Source organism: Colletotrichum acutatum, assembly GCF_030867785.1.
Source record: "Colletotrichum acutatum strain CBS 112980 chromosome Unknown BDZ83scaffold_232, whole genome shotgun sequence".
NCBI classification, from domain to species: domain Eukaryota; kingdom Fungi; phylum Ascomycota; class Sordariomycetes; order Glomerellales; family Glomerellaceae; genus Colletotrichum; species Colletotrichum acutatum.
The window spans coordinates 16,278-38,527 of NW_026849226.1; the positions used below are offsets into that span (position 1 = coordinate 16,278).

Genomic DNA, 22,250 nt, shown 5'->3' on the forward strand with positions numbered 1-22,250 from the left:
CCGCGCCTGATTATCTCTAGTTGACTCTTTAGTTATTTGGAGATTCACAAATGTCACTCTGGATGCGATGCGAGAAGTAATTGGTGATCAATGTTTGTTGTCATTACACATTAGGCGTTATTAAAATGAAGAATATGATACATGTACAAAAGTCCGAGCAAAAGGATGCTCGCCCCAAAAAATTGTACGCAGGTAGCTTGGGAACCATAAAGAATTTGAACCATCGTCCAAGCAACTCAAACGCATACCGCAACTCGCCTCAAGCAGCACGGCGGCTCCTGGTTCGTGACGCGATGCCGCCCCCGCCAGCCGCCTTAGCCACGCCGTTCGCAACAGCCTGCGCAGCCTCCCCGCCGGCAGCAGCCGCCACGGGCGCGACGTCGATCTTGGACACCTCGTCAATGGTCTCCATGGGCTCAGCCTCAGACTCCTCGGCCTCGGAGCGGTCGTCCTGCTCGACACCCTGGAAGACGTATCGGTAGCCGATGCGCACGAGGAAGAAGAGCCAGAAGAGGTTGAGGGACTGCAGGAGACCGAGCAGGCTGAAGGTGATGATCTTGGAGAGGAGACACTTGTACTGCTGCGTCTCCCAGTTGAGCTCGTAGGGGCCGACGGTGGAGAACTCGGTGAGGATGGACCAGAGGATCTTGAGGTTGATGAAGTGGCGGAGGTAGATCCAGGAGGCGAGGGATAGGCAGTACCAGGGACCCGTAATGGGTGCGTCAACGTAGTTGAAGGTCTTGGACATCTGGAGTGGAGGTTATGTGTCAGTTGCGTTGCGTTGCTTTTGATTGTTTTGCACGTGTCTGCGAGTCAACCTACTGCCATGAAAAAGTCGCTGATGTCGTGGGTCAAGTAGACAGCGATACCCATGTAGGTGAAGTGAAACCGGTAGCTCAGGCCGATGAGGGCCAACGTCACGCAGTGGTGCGCGACGAGCTCGTAGTAATCCTTGCGCGGCTTCTCAAGACCGAGAAGCATGACGAGCGCCTGCTGCGCCCAGTAGGCCGCCTCGAACAGGTAGTAGAACTTGACGACGGCCTCGTGGGTCTTGTGGGGGAACGTCTCATACATGCCGGTGGTGTTGAAGTACCAGACGGGCGTGCGGCTCATGACGTACAGCCCAAAGGGACCGAGGATGCCAAAGTAGACGGCGGTGTAGGCCTGCTCCATGAAGCGCAGCTGCTTTCCGCGGGAGCGGATGCCGAGGGATTTTGCGAGCGGGCGGAGGAGCTCCTGCATGATGAACTCGCGGGTGAAGGAGAGGACGGTGGCGTAGAAGCAGACAAAGGCGATATCCCAGAGACCTTTTCCATACTGCGCGGGCGCGTCGGAGTCAGCACCGGCGGCAGCGTCGAGACCTTGCCGAGGGATCTTGTAAGAGAGGAAGATGAAGTGGTGGATGATGTTGGACTCGGTGGGGTTGACGGCGTAGAGGGAGAGGAAGACGAGGACCATGACGAGGGGCGTGGTCCAGGTGTGCTTGACGGCGATGTGCTTGCAGCGGCGGAGGATGGCGCGGGCGCGGCTGCGCTTGGAGAGGCGGTCGAGCTGCTCCTGCTTGGAGGGCTGGCGGGCGTTGGCGTCGTGACCGTGGCCGTGGCCTCGCACGCTCGACTTTCTACGTCGGCGGGTCGCGATCTGGTCTTTGCCGGCCGAGGCCGGGACGGTAGATTGAGCCATGGGAGATTCGGCGGCAGTCATTGTCGCGCAAATTGTGGGATCGAGGTGTGTTGTTGTAGTGACAAACTGGTACGTCTGTTCGAGGTCGAAAAAGGGGGGAGATCTACAGATGTTTTGACCGAGCAGGAGGACGACTAAGAGGAGGGGGCTTCAGGGCAGAGACAGGATGTCGCGTGCACCTTTCGCGATTGAGGCGTTGCAGGAGACAAGACGAGAGCCGATCAAGACCTGTCGAGCATGCGAAATTGAAGAAGTAGGAAAAAAGAAGTCGGGAGGAGGGCGGCAGGCCGGAAAGTCGGGAGGAAAAAAGGTTTATAGGTAGCGGACGGCCGGGGCGGCGGCGGTCGGGGGATTTTTCTTGTGAAGCAATTTCCCCCGTGGCTTGCGCAGAGGCGGATTTTCTGATAGAGTGGGTAAGATCAATTTTACAGTACCTTAAGGCCAGACATGGGGGGGTTGATTCGCACCGGTCTACCCTTGAGATCCCGCGTACTGCAGTAAATAGTTCGCAATTGCTGGCAGTGACAGCCAGGCGAGTCAACGAATGGCGGCACCAGAGAATACGCGGGTGACCTGCAACTGGCGCCTTAGGTAAGGCAGTATTGTCTTTTTCCGTTCTTTTCTGGAGATCCACCCTGTTGGGATCTTGGAGGAAGCTGCGTCCATTTCACTTGGTACTCCATCACCCCCTATGCGAGTGTTGCTGGGGAGAGAAAGACTTTTCTTTGTTCACCTCTCCTAATTATCCACGGGTCTACTACCTACTGGGGGACAAGAAAAAGAAACGAATTGGCTGTTCTTCCCGCACTGGCAGAGTGTCGACAATCGCTCAATTCGGAACATGTAGGAGATCGGAGACTTGATGGAAACAATTCCCCGACACGCTGTCCGCGACGGGCTGGAGGACGCATGTCGGCACCTGAAGGTAGTCTAACTATTCTCATCATCACCAATTACTTGATGACAAAGAAGATGGCTTAACATTGGAACATCACACTCTCTCCAACGTACATCTCATGAGTGACACTATTGACAACGAACCCCGTTATCAAATTGAAAACAAAACAACAACAGACCCTACGCCAGGGTCCAGAATCATCATCGGTGCTCGGGCTCTCAACACTTTTTCGTCCCATGTCGTGGACCGTCCACCCGCACTTTGGGGCCATCCCATGACGATCCAGGCGGTCTGTCACCGTCTCCGACATCCCGTTGGCAGCCCATTCCCGCCCACCACAGCACGGAAGTGCCGGTGCTTAACGGGGAGAGGGGACGGCCCAGACATGTGCTCTCCACATGCGAAAATCAAGAGGTGCCGGGGGCCTATGCGAGACCATTACCTAAGCTCGCTTGTTCCGTTACCTTACATAACACGCGCTACAATGGGAGGCAACCCTCAGATGTCTTTCAGCGTCGCACTTTGCAATAACGTACTTTGTCCTTGCAGATCATCCGCCTGCTCAGCGAAGCGAGAGTCCAACCAAGGTAAAGTAAGGTACCTATTATTACCTGCTGCCATAGAGGTGCAGCACAAATGTAGACTAGTCCTTGCCCAGCCACAAGCCGTGGCTCTGCCAGAGTGACGTTTAGGTTGCCAGCTCAAGCCACACAGGAGGGGAGCCAGCTATGGGAGCTGACGACAACTCGCGCCTCATCCAGCTCCAAGCTCCAGTAACAGCGCGCAGCATTGCGCCGCATATTGGGGTCAACCACCCACGGCATCCATACAGAGCCCGGGATGCACAGGCACAGCTGGGAATAGAGGGGATCCAGGAGGGGCAGTGTCGCACTCGTATTTGTGACCCAGGGGCCATTGGATTTGTCCAACGCGGGGCCATTCATTCCAAGTCCCGGGACAAGCTGCATCACCGTTGCCGCTATCCTTGAGCTACCTCACCTTACCTTGCATAAACCTGAGCTGGCCTACCAGTGACAAACACCTCCAGCCAGCAATAAGAACCGTCTTACCTCCCTCCTGCCGACCTGCTGTCTATACACATTCCTTTCTCTCACGGTCAATATCTTGGCAACGAACCTCGTCTGTCCTGTATGCAATTCGCACGCTCGACGACCCTCATTACCTCTGCCATAGTCCTCTTGACCACCATCTTCCTGACACACACCTACACGAACCTCTTTACACGCCTACCTATCCCCTTTTTCCAATCAAACACCACAGTCACAATGGGCGGCGGTCCAGTGCAAGGCTTTCGCTCGGTAGCCTACTTTGTCAACTGGTACGTCATCAGCCGTTCTCCCAGCTTTGGGAGCATCTCCTGGGACATAATGGAACTAACATCATTGGGCTCACAGGGCAATCTACGCCCGCAAGCACCGGCCCCAAGACCTCCCCGTCGAGAACCTCACCCACATCCTCTACGCCTTCGCCAACGTGCGCTCCGACACGGGCGAGGTCCACCTCACCGACGGCTGGGCCGATACCGACATCCACTGGGAGGGCGACAGCTGGAACGACGTCGGGACAAACCTCTACGGTTGCATGAAGCAGCTCAACCTCCTCAAGCGCCGCAACCGCAACCTCAAGATCCTCCTGTCCGTCGGCGGCTGGACCTACTCGTCCAACTTCAAGGCCCCCGCCAGCACGCCCCAGGGCCGCGATACCTTTGCCCGCAGCTGCGTCGACCTCATCAAGAATCTGGGCTTTGATGGGTACGTTAAAATCCCTACCCTCCCACTCCTCAGAGATACAACCGACTAACAAACATGACAGCATCGACATTGACTGGGAATACCCCCAAACCCCCTCCGAAGCCTCCGACTTCGTCGCCCTCCTCCAGGCCGTCCGCTCCGCCATGGACAACTACGCCTCGACGCTGCCAGAGTGGTACCACTTCGAGCTAACAGTCGCCTGCCCCGCCGGCGCCCAGAACTACCAAAAGCTCAACCTCCCCGCCATGGACCCCCTCCTCGACTTCTGGAACCTCATGGCCTACGACTACGCCGGCTCCTGGGACACCACCGCCGGCCACCAGGCCAACCTCCAGCCGTGCCGGCAGAACCCGCGCTCGACGCCGTTCAGCACCGCCGCTGCCTTGGCGCACTACACCTCCCACGGCGTGTCCCCGGACAAGATTGTTCTGGGGATGCCGCTGTACGGCCGCGCCTTCGAAAATACTGACGGTCCTGGCACGCCGTATTCTGGTGTTGGGGAGGGGAGCTGGGAGAATGGCGTGTTTGATTACAAGGTGTTGCCGATGCCTGGCGCGCAAGAGTATCATGACGAGGAGACGGGTGCGAGTTACTCGTATGATGCAGGGAAGAGGAAGATGGTTACGTATGATACGGTGCACATGGCAAGGAAGAAGGCTGAGTATGTTCGGGGATGGGGTCTGGGTGGTGCCATGTGGTGGGAGAGCAGTGCTGATAAGCCTGGGCACGAGTCGCTGATTGGGAACGTCGTTCATACGTTTGGTGGTCCGCATGGATTGCTGCGGCGGGATAACTGTCTGACGTATCCCGAGACCAAGTACGACAATTTGCGGAACGGATTCGCAGGTTGAGGTGTCGATAGGTAGAACAAGTCACGAATCAAAAGGGTTACAGACATCACAACAGTTATACATTGCAACATCAATTCGCGTCACAGATCATGATGGAAAGTAAAGAGTGAGAGAATGGTCATAGTGTCATGAAATTGCATCGTCATTGCCAGCCAGTGATGTGTACATCAACGCCCCCGTTTTGTGTGCGGCTTTCTGCCGACTAGAATGCTAACCCTGAACCGATCCTCCCAGAACTGTCGCTTTTTGTTTTCCGTAACCTCGCGCCCGTGAAACAAGAGAGAAAGTTTACTCCTTCTTGTCGAAGACGTAGGTGAGGTGGCAGCGGCCGCAGTACTGGCGGTCGTTCATGGCGGCCATGAAAACACCGGCACCGCACTGGAAGCGAGTTAGTATTAGGAACCAATGTGTGAAAAGATCAAAGAGGGAACGTACGGTGTCGGAGGGGCACTCGCGGCGAAGGCGCTCGATCTTGCCATCAGAGTCGACCTTGTAGTACTTGAGGACAGCCAACTTGGTCTTCTTGCGCTTGTGCTTGATCTTCTTGGGGGTGGTGTAGACCTTCTTCTTGCGCTTCTTGGCCATACCACCACGCAGGCGCAGGACCAGGTGGAGGGTGGACTCCTTCTGGATGTTGTAGTCGGACAGGGTGCGGCCGTCCTCGAGCTGCTTTCCGGCGAAGATCAGGCGCTGCTGGTCGGGGGGGATGCCCTCCTTGTCCTGGATCTTGGACTTGACATTGTCGATGGTGTCGGACGACTCCACCTCAAGGGTGATAGTCTTGCCCGTCAGGGTCTTGACGAAGATCTGCATGATTGCCTACTTGTCACGGAATGTTAGAATCAGATGCCTCGAAGGTCTGGGTGGATAGCAAAGATTGCTGTCCGTCTCCCTCGATGCTCCTCCTCTTCTCCTTTCGTTTCCGGCAGAGTTGGATGTCGAATGGCTTTGGTGGGTGGCGGCGGCGATTAAGCATTCGGCGAAGCAATTTTACAGGCTCGACGGGCTCGCTCGCACGTCGTTCAACCCTGCCAAAAGACTCTGACCCCTTCCATTGCGCCCTCTCGATGACTCTCGAAAGACGCTGTCGATTTCGCGATTGCGCCTTGCGAGATTCGAGTGGCAGGCGACAGCGGAAAAGGAGTCCACAACTCGTCGAAAGACGAAATGCCGGAAAACGAAGGGAGAAGAAGAGGTGTAACGGGCTCAAGGCCAACAAAGAGGGAGCAGAAGCATCTTCAGACGTACCTCGACAATATGTCTATTGCCTTCCTAAGCAGATCCTCAGATGGGTTCGAGTTGGGGATGAGGGAAAATTAAAAGGAAACGACTGCCGTCTGTCGCAGCGCACGGTAAATCCGTCCTGCGCAGGCGCTGGGTGGACCGGGTGGGGGGGTTTGCGAGACCTGGAAAACTAGCGAGTCCACGTGATCTTTGTGAGATTTAATTGGCCAAATATCAGGTCTGGAAATCGAATGTGTGGTGCGAAATACGATACGTACTGCAGGCCTGAGACGACCTGCCCGCGTAAAGTGCATCCTCGCCTAAAATTCCAGAGTGGGATTTTTCCAGAAGTGGGTCCACAAGCACCAGTTCTCCGTACCGCACTCTCCAGCCCTGGACCAGCCCTCACTCGCACGCAGCCTCCACCACCCTTTCCAAGGCACGTCAAAACCAATTCGCGCCCTGGTCGAACCCACCAATTGCGATTTTTTGACTCAGCAAGCCAGAAAAGATCAAGTACGTCTCCTCGCAATTGATATACCCCTTTTCCCTCTTCTCTTTTTTCCTCTTCTTCACGGATCTACTAACACACAGTCAGACGTCGCCAAAATGGTCAAGAAGAGAAAGAACAAGTACGACGATACCCTCCTCATCCGCCCCATACACCGCGCTTCACTGGTGCCTCTCTACCCTCACGTCCCGGCCGTCGACAACGGTATCCCGATATCATGAACCTGTTCGACGACGCCGGCGACTGAGGGTCCAGAATGGCACATGTGCAATGATACCCCTCAACGAGCACGATTACTGACTTGGTTTCCCCTCCTACAGCGGACGCAACAAGAAGGGCCGCGGCCACGTCAAGCCCATCCGCTGCAGCAACTGCTCGCGATGCACGCCCAAGGATAAGGCGATCAAGCGCTTCACCATCCGCAACATGGTCGAGTCTGCTGCCATCCGTATGCCCTACTCCTTCCTTCTCTCACCATGCATACAAGACTAACAAGTATCAGGTGATATCTCTGACGCCTCCGTCTTCGCGGAGTACACCGTACCCAAGATGTACCTGAAGCTGCAGTACTGTGTCTCTTGCGCCATTCACGGCAAGATTGTCCGGTACGTTCGTCCGCGGGAGCGACGACTGCAAACCGTTGGTCTGGTTCACACCATGACCGCGGCGCGCAGGCGCTACAGAAGAACCTTGGCGCTACTCGAAGCTCCCATATCCCCCGTGCCCTGCACCTCGGCGACGCAGTCCCTCCCCGTCTGCGGGAGGTTGATTACCGACCTGACGGTTGCTCTCGGGCCTTGTGAAAGACCTCTCAATGCTGACTTGTTCTCCCAGTGTCCGTTCCGTCGTGGGCCGCCGCAACCGTGCTCCCCCTCCCCGCGTCCGCTACAACAAGGATGGCAAGAAGATCGTCCCCAACACCCCCAAGGCCTAAAGAGTTGTTTCTCTACTCGGGTACTCGGTGTTTCAGGTGTTTGCAATGACGAGCAGTGGATGAAAAAGTTCTCCTTTCAGGCATGGTTTGGGAACCGGATTGGGCTTTATGATGATGTTCATCTATGGGAATCGGGCCATGGCCCTAGGCTAGCAAAGGAAATGCCTCATGACACTGTTCTCTCGCTCCCTGCAATACGTGCCACATGTTCTAGTGTTTGATTCGCCTGTTGAGACTTGCGACATCTATCTACTCTCTTGTAAGCTCGAAGCCGACAAATCTCATGTCGCTTCCCCACCAGCTGGGCCTCTCAATCCCTCGAGTCCCAATCTGCTCAGAGACGACCGTGTTAAGCTTCCACTTACTCCCAGTCTGCTCCGACAATTCAGCCCACATCTTCTCCCACGTCTCCAAGTTATGCCTCAACGCAGGTTTATCCCAAACCCCCTTCAACTCAATCCCATCAGCATGACCAGCAGCATGTCCCACAATCATCACCCCAGGCTCCTTCTTTAACAACCGAATGACCCGCCTCAGCACAACCATCTGCTGCTCCCGCGTCCACAAATGCAGACACAGGCCCAGGTGCGCGGTGTCAAACGTCCCCTCCATGGCGTTCAGCCGCGCGTCCCCGTCGTCCAGCATGTCCGCGTTGACGAAGCGCGTCTCGAGCCTGCCCCGGTCGCGGAAGAGCTCGTACCCGGCGTCGATGTAGCCCTGCTCCAGCTCGACGGCGACGATCTTGGACGAGGCGACGCCGTCGTGGACGAGGCGCCGGAGATCCTGGCCGACGCAGCAGGCGATGTCGAGGTGCCGCGCGGACGGGTTGTCCTGGAGGCGGGCGAGGAGCTGCGGGTAGCCTGGGCGGTGGGCGAGGTTGAAGTCCAGGAAGTGGAATTCGCCGATGCAGGGGTAGGGGAAGACTTCCCAGATCTTGTCGCGCTGTGGATGGCATTATGTGAGTATCAAGCAATGTCCCAGCATGTCTTGTGCTGTGAGAAGGGGCCAAGGGGCAGAGGGAAGGGAAAGGGAGAGAAAGAGAAGACATACCATGGCGACGACGTGGTCTCTGACTTCGGCTGGCGGGATACCGGCGTACTCCTCGAGCATCTTGCGCGCCTCGGCGGAGATTTGGGCCTCGACGGAGTACCATGGAGCCGCCTTGCTCCTGTCTCCCACGACGATTTGGCTGTTTGCGACTTGCATTTCGTTCATAGCTTGTGAAGTAGTAGTAGTAGTGTTATAATCAAGATATATTGCTCAAGCAGCACTTGACATAGGCACCATTCCCACCTCTCGTGTCAGGCAGCTCCTTTTAAGGAGCACAGCTTACCATCCCGACGGCAATCTCGCAACTCAAAACCTCTCGCAATTACTCACTCTAAAATCCAAATTCGCCGAATTCGGCTCCGTCAAGCTTCAACATTGGGACGACGGTGGCCGTTACTTTACTTATTGCCGCGTTTCACCGGCGCACCCGGATCGTGCTCGCCTCTTTGCGAACTGGTGAACTTTGCTTTGCCCCCTCCCTCCCGATCGTCTGATGTCTTGGCTTTCAAACTCCCCGCTTTCACCTCGATTTCACATGGAAGGAGCTTCTTGCTAAGTCTCAGAGAAGAGAAGAGATGTGATATTTCAAACTACCGAGCTTTCTACGAAAAGGTTCGATCGAAGGCGATTTCGGCTTGTGGCCTTAACACCGTCTAACCTACGCCGCCCACCCCCGTTTTGAATTCCCTCCAATAATGTTGTCATCCACGTCACTGCTCACCATGCCACTGGTAACTTGACTACTCCGACATCCTTGTGCAGGGGCGTATACTCGATATCCGGGATGGGCACGGCGATTCTCAGGCTGGGGAGCTTCTGGAACAGCGTTGCTGTGATAGGATGTATTAGCTCGGTGTAGCTGGAAGAGTCTGAGGGATGGAGATGAGGAATGAGTCGTAAACGGGAAAGTTTATTTCTATGCACCATGCTCAAGTACCATGTACGGCCATAAGAACCTGTAGGATATGAATGGCGATAAGAGAAGTAGAGGCTCACCAAAGACTGTCTCGAGCTCCGCGCGCGCAAGCGGCTCGGCAATACACCTATGCGGCCCAAAGCCGAACCCCAGCGCGTGGTTCGGGTCCGGGGCCCGGTGCATGTCAAAGACGTTCGGGTCAGGGAAGACGTCCTCGTCTCGGTTGCCGGATTGGTTTGAGGCGATGATGCCCTCGCCCGCCTTGATGGTCTACGTGAAATGGTCAGCCTCTTCCTTTCCAAAACCCGTAAGGACCTGGCAAAAAGACTTAGGTAGCCGAATGTGGTACTTGCCTTGCCACCGAGTACAATGTCCTCCTTGGCCACCCGCTTCATCGCCATGGCGGAGCCGGTGTGGTACCTGCACAGCTCTTCGACGAAGGCCAGGGCGAGCGACGGGTCGGCCTTCAGTTGGGCGAGTTGAGCTGGGTTCCGGAAGAGTTCGATGACTCCCTGAGGCACTGGGTGTTAGTTGAATCGTGGACTACAACACGCGTGTTCGCTCCAAGAATAATAGACTCTCAAAAAGTCAAGACGGGAGGACGGGAAGAGACGGGCGACTCACCAACGCAATCATGTTCACCATCGTCGCATTACCAGCAACGAGCAGCAAGAAGGCAATTTGCACGGCATCCGACTTCTCAATGTGACCAGATCTGAGCTGTTCCACGACCAACTTGCTAATGAGGTCGTCCTTGGGCTCAATGTTGCGCTGGTCGACTAGTTTGGCGAGGTAGTTGAGGAGTTCTCTGGTTAACGAGCAGAGTCAGTCATCACTGTCAACGTGGCATGGGAATCGGAAAAGGGGGCGGCGGGGGAGCGTGAAGCTGGACGCACTGGTTTGCAGACTGAGCTTGCGATGCGGTACCGCTGCCGTTCGTCCGGATGGCATTTTGTTGGGTGAGGTACTCGAGGTCCTCGAAAGGGACGCCAAGAATAGTGTAAATAATCTTAGAAAGGGCAGTCAGCAGGAACATTCAGTATCTTCAACAACTTGCTCTGTTCTGCTCTCCTCCCTGATCCCAGGTCTCAATAAGGTGACAAGAACACTCACATATGACGGAACAGGCAAGGCAAATTTATCAATCAAGTCAACCGGCTCGTCGCACCCCTGCTCAACCATCTTATCCAAGAGATCGTCCACAGTCTTTTGGATATACGGCTTCATGGACGCAATGTGCTCCCGCACAAAAAGCGGCTCAACCATGCCGCGCTGCTGCATGTGCGCCGGCGCGTCCATGTCGACAAAGGTGGGCTTGTTCGCCGCCGCCGCTTTCCCGCCGGCGCTGAGCTCGGGGAACCCTGCGCGGGTGCGCTCCTGTTTCCATGGTGTTAGCTCCCCTTCGACGATGCTTGATGTCCACATCGACGTGTGGAAAGGAGAAGTGGAAGGATGAAAAGCTGATAGAGATATACGAGACTGTACCTTGGAGAGACGCGTATCCGTGGCGACGGCGCAGACGTCTTTGTACTTCGTCGCGAGCCATGCGAGGGAGCCGTCAAAGAGCTTCACTTGCGAGACGGGTTCCGTGGCGCGGAGGCGGGCGTATTCTGCGGGCGGTTCGAGCCCCGAAGCGCGTTGGAAGGGGAAGCTTGGGGGCGTGGTTGTCGTCATTGCTTTCTGGGTGGAGAGGAAATGATGTGAAGAGTAGCGTCGGAGCTTTGTCGCTGTTGGAGATAGACGAGGAAACGAGGTTGAGAACATGAGTGGTTTGTCTTGTCTGTGTGTAGAGCACGAGTGTTGTGAAAAATCTGTGAGAGAGTTGATACTCTTTTGTATTTATACTTGCGTTCTTGACTGGGCTTGCTGCATCTTGTTCTCATTGATCCATACGATTCCAAATTCTAGTTCTTGGATGTATTTCCTTGTTTCTGTCTTTCGTCCCCAGTTGAGCAGTAAACCTCCCTTCATGATCCCGACCCTCTCCATCAAAGTCGTGAATGACGAGCAGTGTGGTCTGATCGCGAGCGACACTCCCCGACGTCAGCCCAAAGCGTGTAATACGGACAACCCGGTTGGTCGACGCATTGCAGGGGGGGAAGGCAGAGCATGGTGCTGCATGTGAGGTCTACATTGATGTCAACGTCACAACGTGCATGTTAAACACATATGGCTTGCAAGGATTCGAAAAGATGCACGAACCATGCTTTCTACAAGGCGAGCCAGGTGGACAGGCGGGCGGGCGGGAGGCTAACTGATCGAGAACGCCGCGGAAGGGGGAGGCCGGGGTGGTCCGCGGAGTTGTCGAATTTTCGGAACGTCAGCCCCACCACCGCAGCCCCGCCGAGACCCGGAATCATCGGGCGTTGTGGGGTCAGATTCTCCGGCTGGCTAGTCATGAGGACTACCGTATTGGGAAAAAACTCGGACGTCTGAGAGTACCGAGCTGCGAAATTTGTCAACGGATTTTTGGATATCCGCGGATTGTGTTGGTTTTCTGGAGTTCCCTTCTGCCGTGATGGCCAAGTCTACTGTGTGTTGAGTCAGAGGAAGAGAGGGACTGGATGAGGGTTCTTTGCGATGAACTCTTTGTATTTCTTATCACCTAGATTGGCATCTCGGCGACCATCCCGCCGGCTCTTGGGGATGGGGCTCCATCTCATGCCTTGGTAGTCAAACTCTGTTTGCAGTACTGACGATTGACGTGAACTACCGAATGACGACAGACGGACCCGGGGTATGCGATCGGTTCCAGGGGAGTAAATCTGTGTCCCCATCTAGCCCTAAAATACACACCCAAAGTGATTCCCTTCAGATTAAGAATTTAGTAATCATTTTATCTTTCCTCTCTGCAGTGAACTTTCTGGGCTTCAAGGACTAGAAGTCAAAGGCAACCACCAAGCCGAGGGGTTTCCATTCCATGAGTAACACACGTTGAGAATCAAAAGTTTCATGTCTTTCCTGTCTACTCCCTCTTCTTCCATTATTCTCCTCATCGTCCTTCTTTGTTGTCCAACGTATTGCAGCCCTTGTAAAGCATCAACTTAGCAACATGAGACATGAGGCGGTACTGCTAGTCAGCAGCCGCCAACAGGCCCACTACGGACTCACTCTGGCGGCTCAAAGTTGCGAATGGAAAAACAAATGGTTCATGGGGGACTTGAAGAACCGGGTCAAAGGACACCGTCTTAGCTGGCTACATCAGACCACCCCACCAGCACCAGAAATCGTCAAAGTCCCTTGATCTCAAGCGCAGGCCAGTAAAAATGACACGGAATCGCATAAGGTACACAGTAAGGTAGAAGGCCCCATGAAACCCTGACACCACCCCACCATACAACCGCACCCGCCCCGCCCCGGCTGACGGAACGGACCCGCGGTGTGTGTGGGACACTGGGTGACCCCCGAACATATCTCACCAAGCCCCGTCCCCGGCGCCCGAACACGGCCCGTGTCTCCTTACCTTACCTCACTCGCGTGTCTGCGTTTACTTGCCAACGTACATCGCGCACTAGGCAAAAAAAAGCGAAACGGCGACTCCTCATAGTGCACCAGGCACCACCACCTACAAGGGTAGGTTGAGGTAAGTTATTTAGGCACTGTGGTACGTAATGTAGTCACCATCCAGGCGACGCGAAGAAGCACAACGGCACCGCGGAGAAGAGTACCTCAAATCAGTTAGAAAAACAAAAGAATTCCAGCGCATCCCGTCCGAAAGGGAGCTGAAGAGAGCGTTGCGATATACTGCATCACGAACAGTAGTATATCCCGCGAAGGAGTACTGATGAGGATGGCGACGGGGAGGGGGGGATATAGATAAGTAGCAAGTAAAAATTCCACCATCTCTGAGATGTCTTGCCAACATTGATATCCAGACCGTGTACCGTACGCCGAGCCGCGGCGTAGCATCGTTAGAACCCAGATGAGTAATTATAGACCCAAAGTCCAAGTTATAACTTCATCGTTCAATAAAAGAGTGCGACCGCCCCCCCGTCCCCTGGAGAGACTCCGGAATGGACCGGCCTCATCAACGGCCCCTCCAGCTCTTCTTCTTACGTCCGGCAAAGGAAACCAATCATGTTCTCCATTAGCAGCGCCGGCCACTCCGGCAACGGCGCCTCCGTCTCCCAAAACAGCTGCTCGTGCCGCAACCACCCCTCGTTCCACTGCGCCAGCGTCCACATCTTATTGGCGCGCACAACCTTCTCGGCGTCCCACGGCTCGCCGGCGTCAAAATTACACCGTACGACGGAAGGCCGCCGCGCGCGGTATCCCGCATCGCCTCGGGGAGGCCCTCGTAAAAGTACCCCAGGTACGACTTGTACACCCCGGAGACGGGATGCACGCCCGCCCTACCCGCGTCCTCGCCCCGCCTCTCGAATCAGTCCAGCACCGGGTGGACGAGCACGAGGCCCCGGTCCATGGACTCAGTCCACGCCCGCTGCCACGCGGCTTCGCACTGCCCGGTTCTGATGCTCACACTGCTGGTGGGGCGTGTGCCACCTCTTGTCCACCTGGAAGAGGTCCCGCCACAGGTTCACGCAACGTTCGAACTGCAGGAGGGGGTTCTCCCGGCAGAAAGGGATCAGGCCTCGGGCGTGGCTCTCCGGATGCGTCACGGAGCGATAGTCTTCCACGAGGACAATCTTGCGGAGCTGCGCGCGCATGGCGGCGGGGATGGACTCTAGATAGCGGATGGACGACGCGGCGGCCGAGAAGCGGTAGACTGAGCCATCGGATCCGTGGCGGATGGATGAGAGCAAGCGCTTCTCCTCAGTGATCCACGACGATAGCTCCTCCAGGTCGGCCGCCGCCGTGGGGATATCCCACTCCCTGACCGAGCAGCGCATGATGCGGTTCGAGCGGAGCTTCCCGCCCGGTATGCGATTCTCGGAGACGCCCATGCGGCGGCACCAGATGAGATGAAGAGAGTCCTCTGGATTCAGACGAGACGCGGCTTGGAGGAGATCGCGGCAAAGCTCGCGGTACGATGAGGACGCCTCGCCGTAGGGCCCGTGACGATCGTACAATATATCCCGTGCCAACCAGTCGTGCCGTTGAATCCGCTCCAGGACTGGTCAGAAGCGAGAGTGCTTCTTGGCTAGCTCGGCGAGCAATCCTTGAGCCGTGGGGCGTGCAGATGCGGCAGAGCGTTTGTAGAACTGTCTGGAGACGGAAGGTTCGTCAAGGTTGTTGTCGCCGTTGTAATCGTTGTTGTCCAGCGGCCCAGATTATGAGTCCCTTGAAAGCCTCTCCTCGAGAAGCATAAAAGCATCCAAGTCTGTGAGTAGATCATTAGCACTCCGGTTTCTGTCTGGGCCTCAACGGGAAAACGTACGTACTGAGCTGTGACTGCTTTCCAAGACACCAAACTCATCACCGCCCATCGCCATGAACGAAATAGAAAACAGCGAGTTGGACACTGTCCTCAACAGCTTCGTCCGCTGTATGGAGAAACTATGTTAGTAAGGGAATGCCCGCGCCCTCAGTGATAGGATAGACTTACGCTCAATCATATAATAAGTCTATTTTTATATCTAATTTAAATTTATATAATATATATAAATATCGTTTTTAAATATATTCTTTATAATATTTTTAATTATTATTATTTAATAGTTTATTAAATAGTCGTCCGTTTTAATATTTTATAATTATCTATCCTATTTATTTATAAATATCCGTTCTTTATTTTATTATATAGTAATAATTATATAATTTATTTATAGTTTTTTTTATTTTAAAAGAAGTTATTTTTAGTCTATACTTTTATATATATAGTATAGTAAGTACTATAAGTCCTATAGAGCAGGCCCAGGCTTTATTATATATATTAAATCGTAATATTTAATATAGTTATTTATATATAAAAAAGAATTATACTTTTAAAATAAATAAGCTATTTTCCCTAAATAAATAACTTATTAAATAAATATAAAAGTATTTCTTTAATAAAGCAAATTCTATTTAATAGTTATTATTATTGTTTTATAAAATATATTTTTATAATCCAATTATTATCTACTTAAGAGCTTTTAAAACTTAAATAAAATAATAAATAAAAGATTTTAAAATTTAAGAAAATATAATATAATAATAAAACGGATAGTAATATAATTAAATATACTATTTTTTTTTCTATTAAGCTTAAATTTATAACTAAAATATAATTATATAAATAATCTATTGCGGCTAGCTAATTATAATAAGTATATTAATAGAAATTAAGGCTATAGAGGCTAAATAAATAGTATTATAGTTATAAATAGCTTTTTTAAAGCTATATCTATAAATTATAAAATAAATAAAACTTTAATAATTAATTATAGTTTTATTCAAAAGGGTTTTTAATAAAAATAACTAAAAGTAATTATAAAATTTAATATTAAATTAATTATTAAAAAAGCTATAAAAAGTCTATTTTTAAGCCCGGTTTAAGTCTATATTATATATAAGTCTCGTTTTTAAATATATCTTTTATTTTTTAAATTATTCTCGATTAATTTAATCTATAATAATTATTTATCCCCTAAATTATATTAAATTATTTTAATTTAAAACAATTTTTTAATTTATTTTATTTTTACGTAACTTATCTTATAGTTTTTCTATTTTACGAGGAGTAAATACTTTCTATTTTATTTATATATATAATATACCGTAGCCGCCGTAGGTTAGTTAGTTAGCTTTTAATTTAGTTATATATATTAGGTCGTAATATAACTGTACTAGTTATAATAAATTAGCTTTTAAAGCTCAAACGTAATTTATTTTTTAAAAGTTAGAGCTAATTAAATAGAAAAATTAAATTTCATTAAAACGATAATAAATAATAACGTATATTATAAGTTTAATTATATCTTAAACTTTAGAATTTCTTTTTATTTAAAGATTATTAAATATTTTTAGCGCTAGTTACCTTTATTAAATAAAACACTAAACTTTACTATATACTATATTATTATAATATTTATTTCTTATAACTCTTATTTTATAAAAATTAAAACTTTTTTCAAGTAAACTTCTTTTAAGTTATATTAAATAAATATAAAATAACATTCAAAGTAATTTATTGATTTACTAAATAAACTATAATTCTTAAGTAAATTATAATCGAGTTATAATTTAAATAATTCCATCAAAACTCAGTATTAATTTAAGATTATAAGTATACTAAATTATTAAATAAAATATGCAATTTTAATAAAGCTTAAATAATAATTTTTATCAATAAAAAATCGTATATTATACTAAGTAAGTACTATAAGTAGAAAAAAAAAGAAACTTAAAGATAGCTAGTTAATATTTTGATTTAGTGAAGTAGGGCGCTCTAGATTAACGTCTAGAACGCGTCGGCTGTGAGCTAAATCCCGCTATCCGGGCATAGCTGCTGACATAATAGCGGCTGATGAATGAGTAGGATAAGATCAATCAATCAATCAATCAATCAATCAATCAATCATAAGGCGCTGTAGGCGCTAAGTGCCTGCGGGGCAAGCCCTGGTCTTGGTCATGCATGTTGGGTCGGAACATGATTGCTTTTGGCGGATTGCTTTGAGGCATGCTTCTGGCGATCGGCGGTGCAAATTGACCCCCCCGCAGGGCAAAGAACCGCGAAGTACATGTGGGGAGCCAGACGGGAGTCTTGGAGACAGCTGGCTAGCGTTTTACATTGGCGAATCGGGATGCTACGGATCAACGTCCGGAACGCGTCGACTGTCAGGTTGCGTAGCCGCCTGGTTCGCAGCAGACTCGCTACTGTAAAAAGTATCGTCCTCGTTCTGAAAATCAAGAAAACAGACCTAAGGTACAAAGGTGGATATACCACGGGGCTAATCGACTAGCATGTCAACCTGATTCAGAATTTTTTGCAAGGAATTTGGGGTTTTTGTAGGAGCGACCTCTGTAGCCTACTATAGCACAGCGTTCGCTTTTGCGACACCATGTGCCAGTGCATCTCCTCTTTTTCAACTTGGTGAAATCCAATCTTGGGTTCTCCCAAAAGCGATTCAATTCCTTCTCTGTATGTCTGTAACTTCCACGACACTTTTGCGACTAACGTCTGGCAGGTGCATGAGCCCTCCCCCAACAAAATTGAGACTGTACCCGAGCCTAACTTCTCTTGTTATCAGTGATGTTGCTGCGACGTGCCTTTAGGCTTCTGTGCGCTTGTCGTCGGACCCAGTATCACGTTAGCTTGGGCACTGGGCCCTGTTTATGATTGTGCAACTGGGCTTGTCATCCCTCGATCCGCTCGACGATAACTGACGTGCTCCCCGGCACATGAGGAGGAAGCACGTACCTCTCAATATCCGACTACTAGTGTCTTCCCCGAGTCGTAATGAGACTGCGGGACGTGCCGCTAGTAACCCAAATCTCCCTGTAACTAACTAGTGTCCCCTCTCTCCCAACTGGCCTGGGCTGTTGGGCAGGAAACCGCCATTTCAATGCGTGGGCTTGGATGAGCTACAGCTGAGACCCCTGTACATAGATCCCTGACGCGACCTCGGATCGGGGATTGCTCTTCAATAGGTAGGAGGATGCTGGGTACGCTGGAGATCGCCTCAGTGGCAGCGATAGGGTAGAACCCTTGCTCGGATATGCATGTTATTATTATTACTTTGCGCCCGACATGGACTGATACATAAGTCCTGCCACCTGCATTATGGCGTGCCGACGTCCATCGATGCAACAACCAGACTTTGCACTCGTGATGGTAGCAAAATGGTCTAGAATGGGTCGGAACCCCTGAAGGGATGCAGGAGTAAGAAGAAAACACAAGGAAGGGGGGATTCTGAGGGGATGCCGGCAGTAGCATTCCGCTCATCTCCTCACTAGAACGATACCAAGTGAGAAGAGGAAGGAATGGAATGGAGGCGAGAATTCCCCCATCGATGTGGCGATCCCGTAGGCTCATCCTGATTCCTGCCTTGGAACCTGGGCTCGACTGACACAAGCTGATTGACAACAGCCCCGCGATTCACATTCAGCTGTCTCTGTCAGCTTTGAACCTTGACATGTGTCAGTAGACATTGGAAAACCAACGAAAAGGGCTGAGAGTCTAATCACCTAACAGAACTCAATTGCCATGGAGCGCGAGACACGCAGGCGCTTGGGATATGGGGCGCCATCATTCTTTTCTCAGGTGAGGGGCCTCTTAAGCGCCGCTTAAACATATCGCCTACGTACTTCTCACTCGTATTTATGCTCTCGATCTCGTATAATATGAGAATCGTCATTTACGGTCAACAGATCAGCGGTTGCCTTGCGAAATTTCTTTTCATCTCTTGGTTGCGCTCTATAGCTAACGAATTCCGCCGTAATGCTAGGAATTCTGGGATTTCTACACGGGAATGAGGCACAGCGATAGGTCAAGTAGTCCAAATACCCTTGGAATCTCTAACCGGGTGGGACATCCGCGTGTGCCTCATTCTGCATCCGGCTATCGGTATTAAAGAGCAGGGCATGGGTTGGTTAGCGCGCGACGTAACCGAAAGTCAGCACGACGGGGCAGTCACCTCGGAAGTTTGCAACCAAAACCTTTCGGTCGAGGCGAAGAGTCCGAGGTCTTGGCAATGACACGCCGCTGTAAGCTCCGGTTTTGTAATGACTAGATGCTGTACATGGGCTTTATAGTCCGGAATTCTGATAGAGGCTCCCAAGGCCATTATTGTTAGTATACAAAGAGCTGAATGGGGCAACAAATCGCCTATCAATGGGGACTATAGCCGCAAAGTTGTCATTGGTTAGCCTTTCGTTCACGTCCACGTTCACTATCGAGCATGTTAGAGTTGAGAGCACAACACCCTCACGCCACTGCGGGGTATGAAGATCAGGCTACTCCGTAAGGGTGTGAGGCGATACAAGCAGTACACGCTAACGGTCTAGGCACGCTACCTAGAGAGGTTTTTGAGGGGGTTTTTGCTGACCTGTTGGCTCGGTGTGGCACTGGAATGTTGATCTCCTGGCGGGGTTCACCGATCACACGCAGCCGCGCAGTTCTTGGTCTCTTTGAATAAGGTAGCTTTTATGGCGCCTATACAAGCGTCTCATCCAGCTTCAGGTTAGGCTTTGCTTTCTTGATCCGAATACACATCAGAGACGGGGTTCCGGCACGGAGTCTACGCAGCTCCCAAACTGTCGAGGCTTTGCAGGCCTTGACGCTGGCCGTTGGGCACTGGACCAGAGCATGAACCATGAAGTATACACTGCTACTCCCAATGTCAGCAAATCCCATTTCCACATTTGCATGTACCCATGTTCACAGAATCACGGCCGCATCAGGATATCTTTCGCATAGCTGTCTGCATCACACGAGACCAGCATGCAAGGGAAGCAGGGGAATGCGCGTCCACTGTCTGTAGGACTCAAGCGCGGAGATTGTCATGCCAATATCGACCTTGCCAATGGGCCCACGCGGATGACAAGGTATCTGCAGTGGAACCTAGGAGTTAAGATCGATTGGCTGTCAATTGTCAATCAGCCCCTCACACAGCCGACGCGATCGCACCCACTTGCCATGTCCCGGGGCGATGGTTGGCACATCCCTAAAAGCCAACGTCCACCTGCAGAAAAATCACGCCGATATTGGCAAGTAATCCCGATCGTGTGCACTTCTACCATGTGTGCGCCAACTGGTGTTAAAGATGTGTGACTTTAACATACTGTGTCCTCATATCGCCTTGTCGCCTGTGTTACAACGCGGCGCTGTTGCAGTGCAGATATCCCTGGAGATCCCCAATGCAGTATCTCACCCGGAACATTTGCCTGTGATCAAAAGCAATGACGGTAATTCGGGTAGGGTAGTCGATGGTTTGCGGTGTAAGAAGGGGTGACATGGATTTAAGCGTGGGTGTCGGCTTTTGCTGTTCAAAGTACTTGTTCTGGACTGGCTGTATCTTCATCGCCAATACACTACTAGAAAGATATCTCTGTTGTAGTAGTGACTTCATGTGGGCTGTCTGGGCCATGTCTAGCGAAGCCCATCCTCTGGCCAATTCAATGCGCGAACAAGTGCACTCCCGGGACAGGTGTCCGCATAGCACGCCAGCCCGGTGTGTTCCTAACCAGGTAATTTTTGAAGTACCTACCAAGGGAACGAGATAAAAGCTTTTGCGAGGTAACTGGGCATAGGGAGGATTTTCTATCGAGACCTTAGGATATCCGTGTCTGTCACTTCTCAAGGCCCTGATAATACTGCAAACAGGTCCTGGATAACTGCCCTTAACTGGTAGTAGCAGGGGGTTGAACATCGTGGTAGGATTGTAAAGCAACTGTAGCCATCCCTGCCGTTAATCACAAGTCTCATTGCGACTCATCAGGCTCCAATCAAGACAACTTGCCAGGTCAACCTCTCAAAATCTTACGACAAAGCTGTCGGGCTGTATGCAAGCCACGGCGTCCTGTCTGCCGTGTAGACAGTAGGCAATGCGGCACGGACCTCTGACTGGCAAAATGGTGTGTACAATGCTTCCTAGACGAAGACATGAGTCTTCTCCCCTCCATCTCGCGGAGCTCCTCGAATGCCGCCTTCTCAGTCTCAGAAAGGTGACAGTGCCAGGCCAATCGCTTTGACTTCTGTAGTCGCAGCGCTTCCCCCCTCATCTCAGCTGCAAGCTAGCAGTTCCATCGAGAGCCGGCTCAAATAGTCTGTTGTAACCCAATCACTCGACACCACATTGTGAAATTGACAACTATCCGCTCGTATATTGACCCTTTTCCCGCTGACACTGGGATTGTATACCGTTCCAAGGTATGGCCATGTCCACACTTCCCGGACCCAGAAGCTATCGCTTTCATCAGTACTTTTCTACAGTACTGACGTAGCTAACAAACGTATGGCTTAGTAGGGTTGTTAGACTCGAAGCGAGTGGGTCTCAGGAGCAGAGATTCACTTGCAACAAGCTCACGACGTCAAATCAGCCAACGTACGCGCCAAGCCTTTCAAGGATCGACGGTTAAGAATCGTAAATCCTCGTACTCTTACCTTTCCCCCTTCGAATTAGATCTCAGTCAGCTGACAGGGCACCCGACAGCTGCAACTCAGCTGGCATGGACGGCCGGCCAACGTATCACGAAATACCGATGGCAACTGCGCCGCAAGGCGACGGGACCATGACCGTGGATCCCGTATTACGACAACAGTACCTATCCACCGTCGATGATTGTTACGCATATCAGTATTTGCCAGACCCGAATTACTACAACACCTCTTCGACGGAGCTGTTGGTCTCTTCAGGCGGCTCTCTCGCCTCAGTGGGCTCGGAGAACGGGCTTCCAGACTTCCACGGCCATAACTCATGGAACGCAGTTGCCGTCGCGCCGAGCTACGCTACCTCAGATTATGTGCAGCAGTCCAAAAGTTGGGCCTCATATCCGCGGCGAGATGTACAACCCGGTGAGCTCACGGCA

At 51.4% G+C, this 22,250-nt stretch overlaps 8 protein-coding genes across 8 annotated transcripts; 2 read left to right on the forward strand and 6 right to left on the reverse strand.

Moving 5' to 3' along the window:
* Positions 1–259: 259 nt before the first annotated feature.
* BDZ83DRAFT_593961 (TLC domain-containing protein) lies at positions 260–1,683 on the reverse strand (the record flags this gene model as incomplete). The annotated part of the gene is made up of 2 exons (XM_060506678.1): positions 260–748; positions 823–1,683. The coding sequence occupies 2 exons, from the start codon at positions 1,681–1,683 to the stop codon at positions 260–262; spliced, it is 1,350 nt and encodes a 449-aa protein (XP_060357748.1).
* A 1,597-nt stretch (positions 1,684–3,280) lies between these two features.
* Positions 3,281–5,316, forward strand: BDZ83DRAFT_643851 (family 18 glycosyl hydrolase). The gene is made up of 3 exons (XM_060509700.1): positions 3,281–3,920; positions 3,997–4,353; positions 4,415–5,316. The coding sequence occupies exons 1-3, from the start codon at positions 3,733–3,735 to the stop codon at positions 5,202–5,204; spliced, it is 1,335 nt and encodes a 444-aa protein (XP_060357749.1). The 5' UTR covers positions 3,281–3,732; the 3' UTR covers positions 5,205–5,316.
* A 176-nt stretch (positions 5,317–5,492) lies between these two features.
* On the reverse strand, positions 5,493–6,017 carry BDZ83DRAFT_657986 (ubiquitin-40S ribosomal protein S27a; the record flags this gene model as incomplete). Its single annotated transcript, XM_060511000.1, has 2 exons — positions 5,493–5,582; positions 5,640–6,017. 2 exons carry the CDS (start codon positions 6,015–6,017, stop codon positions 5,493–5,495), a joined length of 468 nt encoding a protein of 155 aa, XP_060357750.1.
* A 1,243-nt stretch (positions 6,018–7,260) lies between these two features.
* On the forward strand, positions 7,261–7,873 carry BDZ83DRAFT_593962 (ribosomal protein S26e-domain-containing protein; the record flags this gene model as incomplete). Its single annotated transcript, XM_060506679.1, has 4 exons — positions 7,261–7,387; positions 7,436–7,548; positions 7,614–7,738; positions 7,774–7,873. Coding segments are annotated over 4 exons (465 nt in total), but the record flags the coding sequence as incomplete, so codon positions are not given.
* A 249-nt stretch (positions 7,874–8,122) lies between these two features.
* On the reverse strand, positions 8,123–9,079 carry BDZ83DRAFT_593960 (methyltransferase domain-containing protein; the record flags this gene model as incomplete). Its single annotated transcript, XM_060506677.1, has 2 exons — positions 8,123–8,815; positions 8,924–9,079. 2 exons carry the CDS (start codon positions 9,077–9,079, stop codon positions 8,123–8,125), a joined length of 849 nt encoding a protein of 282 aa, XP_060357752.1.
* Positions 9,080–9,458: 379 nt separating this feature from the next.
* BDZ83DRAFT_643874 (cytochrome P450 55A3) lies at positions 9,459–12,058 on the reverse strand. The gene is made up of 7 exons (XM_060509701.1): positions 11,325–12,058; positions 10,953–11,216; positions 10,736–10,848; positions 10,464–10,647; positions 10,193–10,351; positions 9,920–10,109; positions 9,459–9,753 (listed from the first exon to the last, which is right to left on the reverse strand). Exons 1-7 carry the CDS (start codon positions 11,601–11,603, stop codon positions 9,641–9,643), a joined length of 1,302 nt encoding a protein of 433 aa, XP_060357753.1. The 5' UTR covers positions 11,604–12,058; the 3' UTR covers positions 9,459–9,640.
* Positions 12,059–14,187: 2,129 nt separating this feature from the next.
* Positions 14,188–15,230, reverse strand: BDZ83DRAFT_643883 (uncharacterized protein). Its single transcript, XM_060509702.1, has 2 exons — positions 15,178–15,230; positions 14,188–15,120 (listed from the first exon to the last, which is right to left on the reverse strand). Exon 2 carries the CDS (start codon positions 14,741–14,743, stop codon positions 14,267–14,269), a length of 477 nt encoding a protein of 158 aa, XP_060357754.1. The 5' UTR covers positions 14,744–15,120; positions 15,178–15,230; the 3' UTR covers positions 14,188–14,266.
* Positions 15,231–19,066: 3,836 nt separating this feature from the next.
* BDZ83DRAFT_643892 (uncharacterized protein) lies at positions 19,067–19,516 on the reverse strand. The gene has a single exon (XM_060509703.1). It carries the CDS (start codon positions 19,505–19,507, stop codon positions 19,337–19,339), a length of 171 nt encoding a protein of 56 aa, XP_060357755.1. The 5' UTR covers positions 19,508–19,516; the 3' UTR covers positions 19,067–19,336.
* Between the last annotated feature and the right edge of the window lie 2,734 nt (positions 19,517–22,250).

What these genes read in the sequence shown, in the direction of transcription:
- BDZ83DRAFT_643874 (XM_060509701.1), bottom strand. Translation starts at nt 11,603, where the DNA reads ATGTTCTCAACCTCGTTTCCTCGTCTATCTCCAACAGCGACAAAGCTC. An exon ending in CAAGCTCAGTCTGCAAACCA is followed by an intron (nt 10,648 to 10,735) that starts GTGCGTCCAGCT and finishes CTCGTTAACCAG; the next exon opens with AGAACTCCTCAACTACCTCG. An exon ending in TGGTGAACATGATTGCGTTG is followed by an intron (nt 10,352 to 10,463) that starts GTGAGTCGCCCG and finishes CCAGTGCCTCAG; the next exon opens with GGAGTCATCGAACTCTTCCG.
- BDZ83DRAFT_643892 (XM_060509703.1), bottom strand. Translation starts at nt 19,507, where the DNA reads ATGGCCTTGGGAGCCTCTATCAGAATTCCGGACTATAAAGCCCATGTA.
- BDZ83DRAFT_643851 (XM_060509700.1), top strand. Translation starts at nt 3,733, where the DNA reads ATGCAATTCGCACGCTCGACGACCCTCATTACCTCTGCCATAGTCCTC. An exon ending in GTAGCCTACTTTGTCAACTG is followed by an intron (nt 3,921 to 3,996) that starts GTACGTCATCAG and finishes TTGGGCTCACAG; the next exon opens with GGCAATCTACGCCCGCAAGC. An exon ending in AAGAATCTGGGCTTTGATGG is followed by an intron (nt 4,354 to 4,414) that starts GTACGTTAAAAT and finishes CAAACATGACAG; the next exon opens with CATCGACATTGACTGGGAAT.
- BDZ83DRAFT_643883 (XM_060509702.1), bottom strand. Translation starts at nt 14,743, where the DNA reads ATGGGCGTCTCCGAGAATCGCATACCGGGCGGGAAGCTCCGCTCGAAC.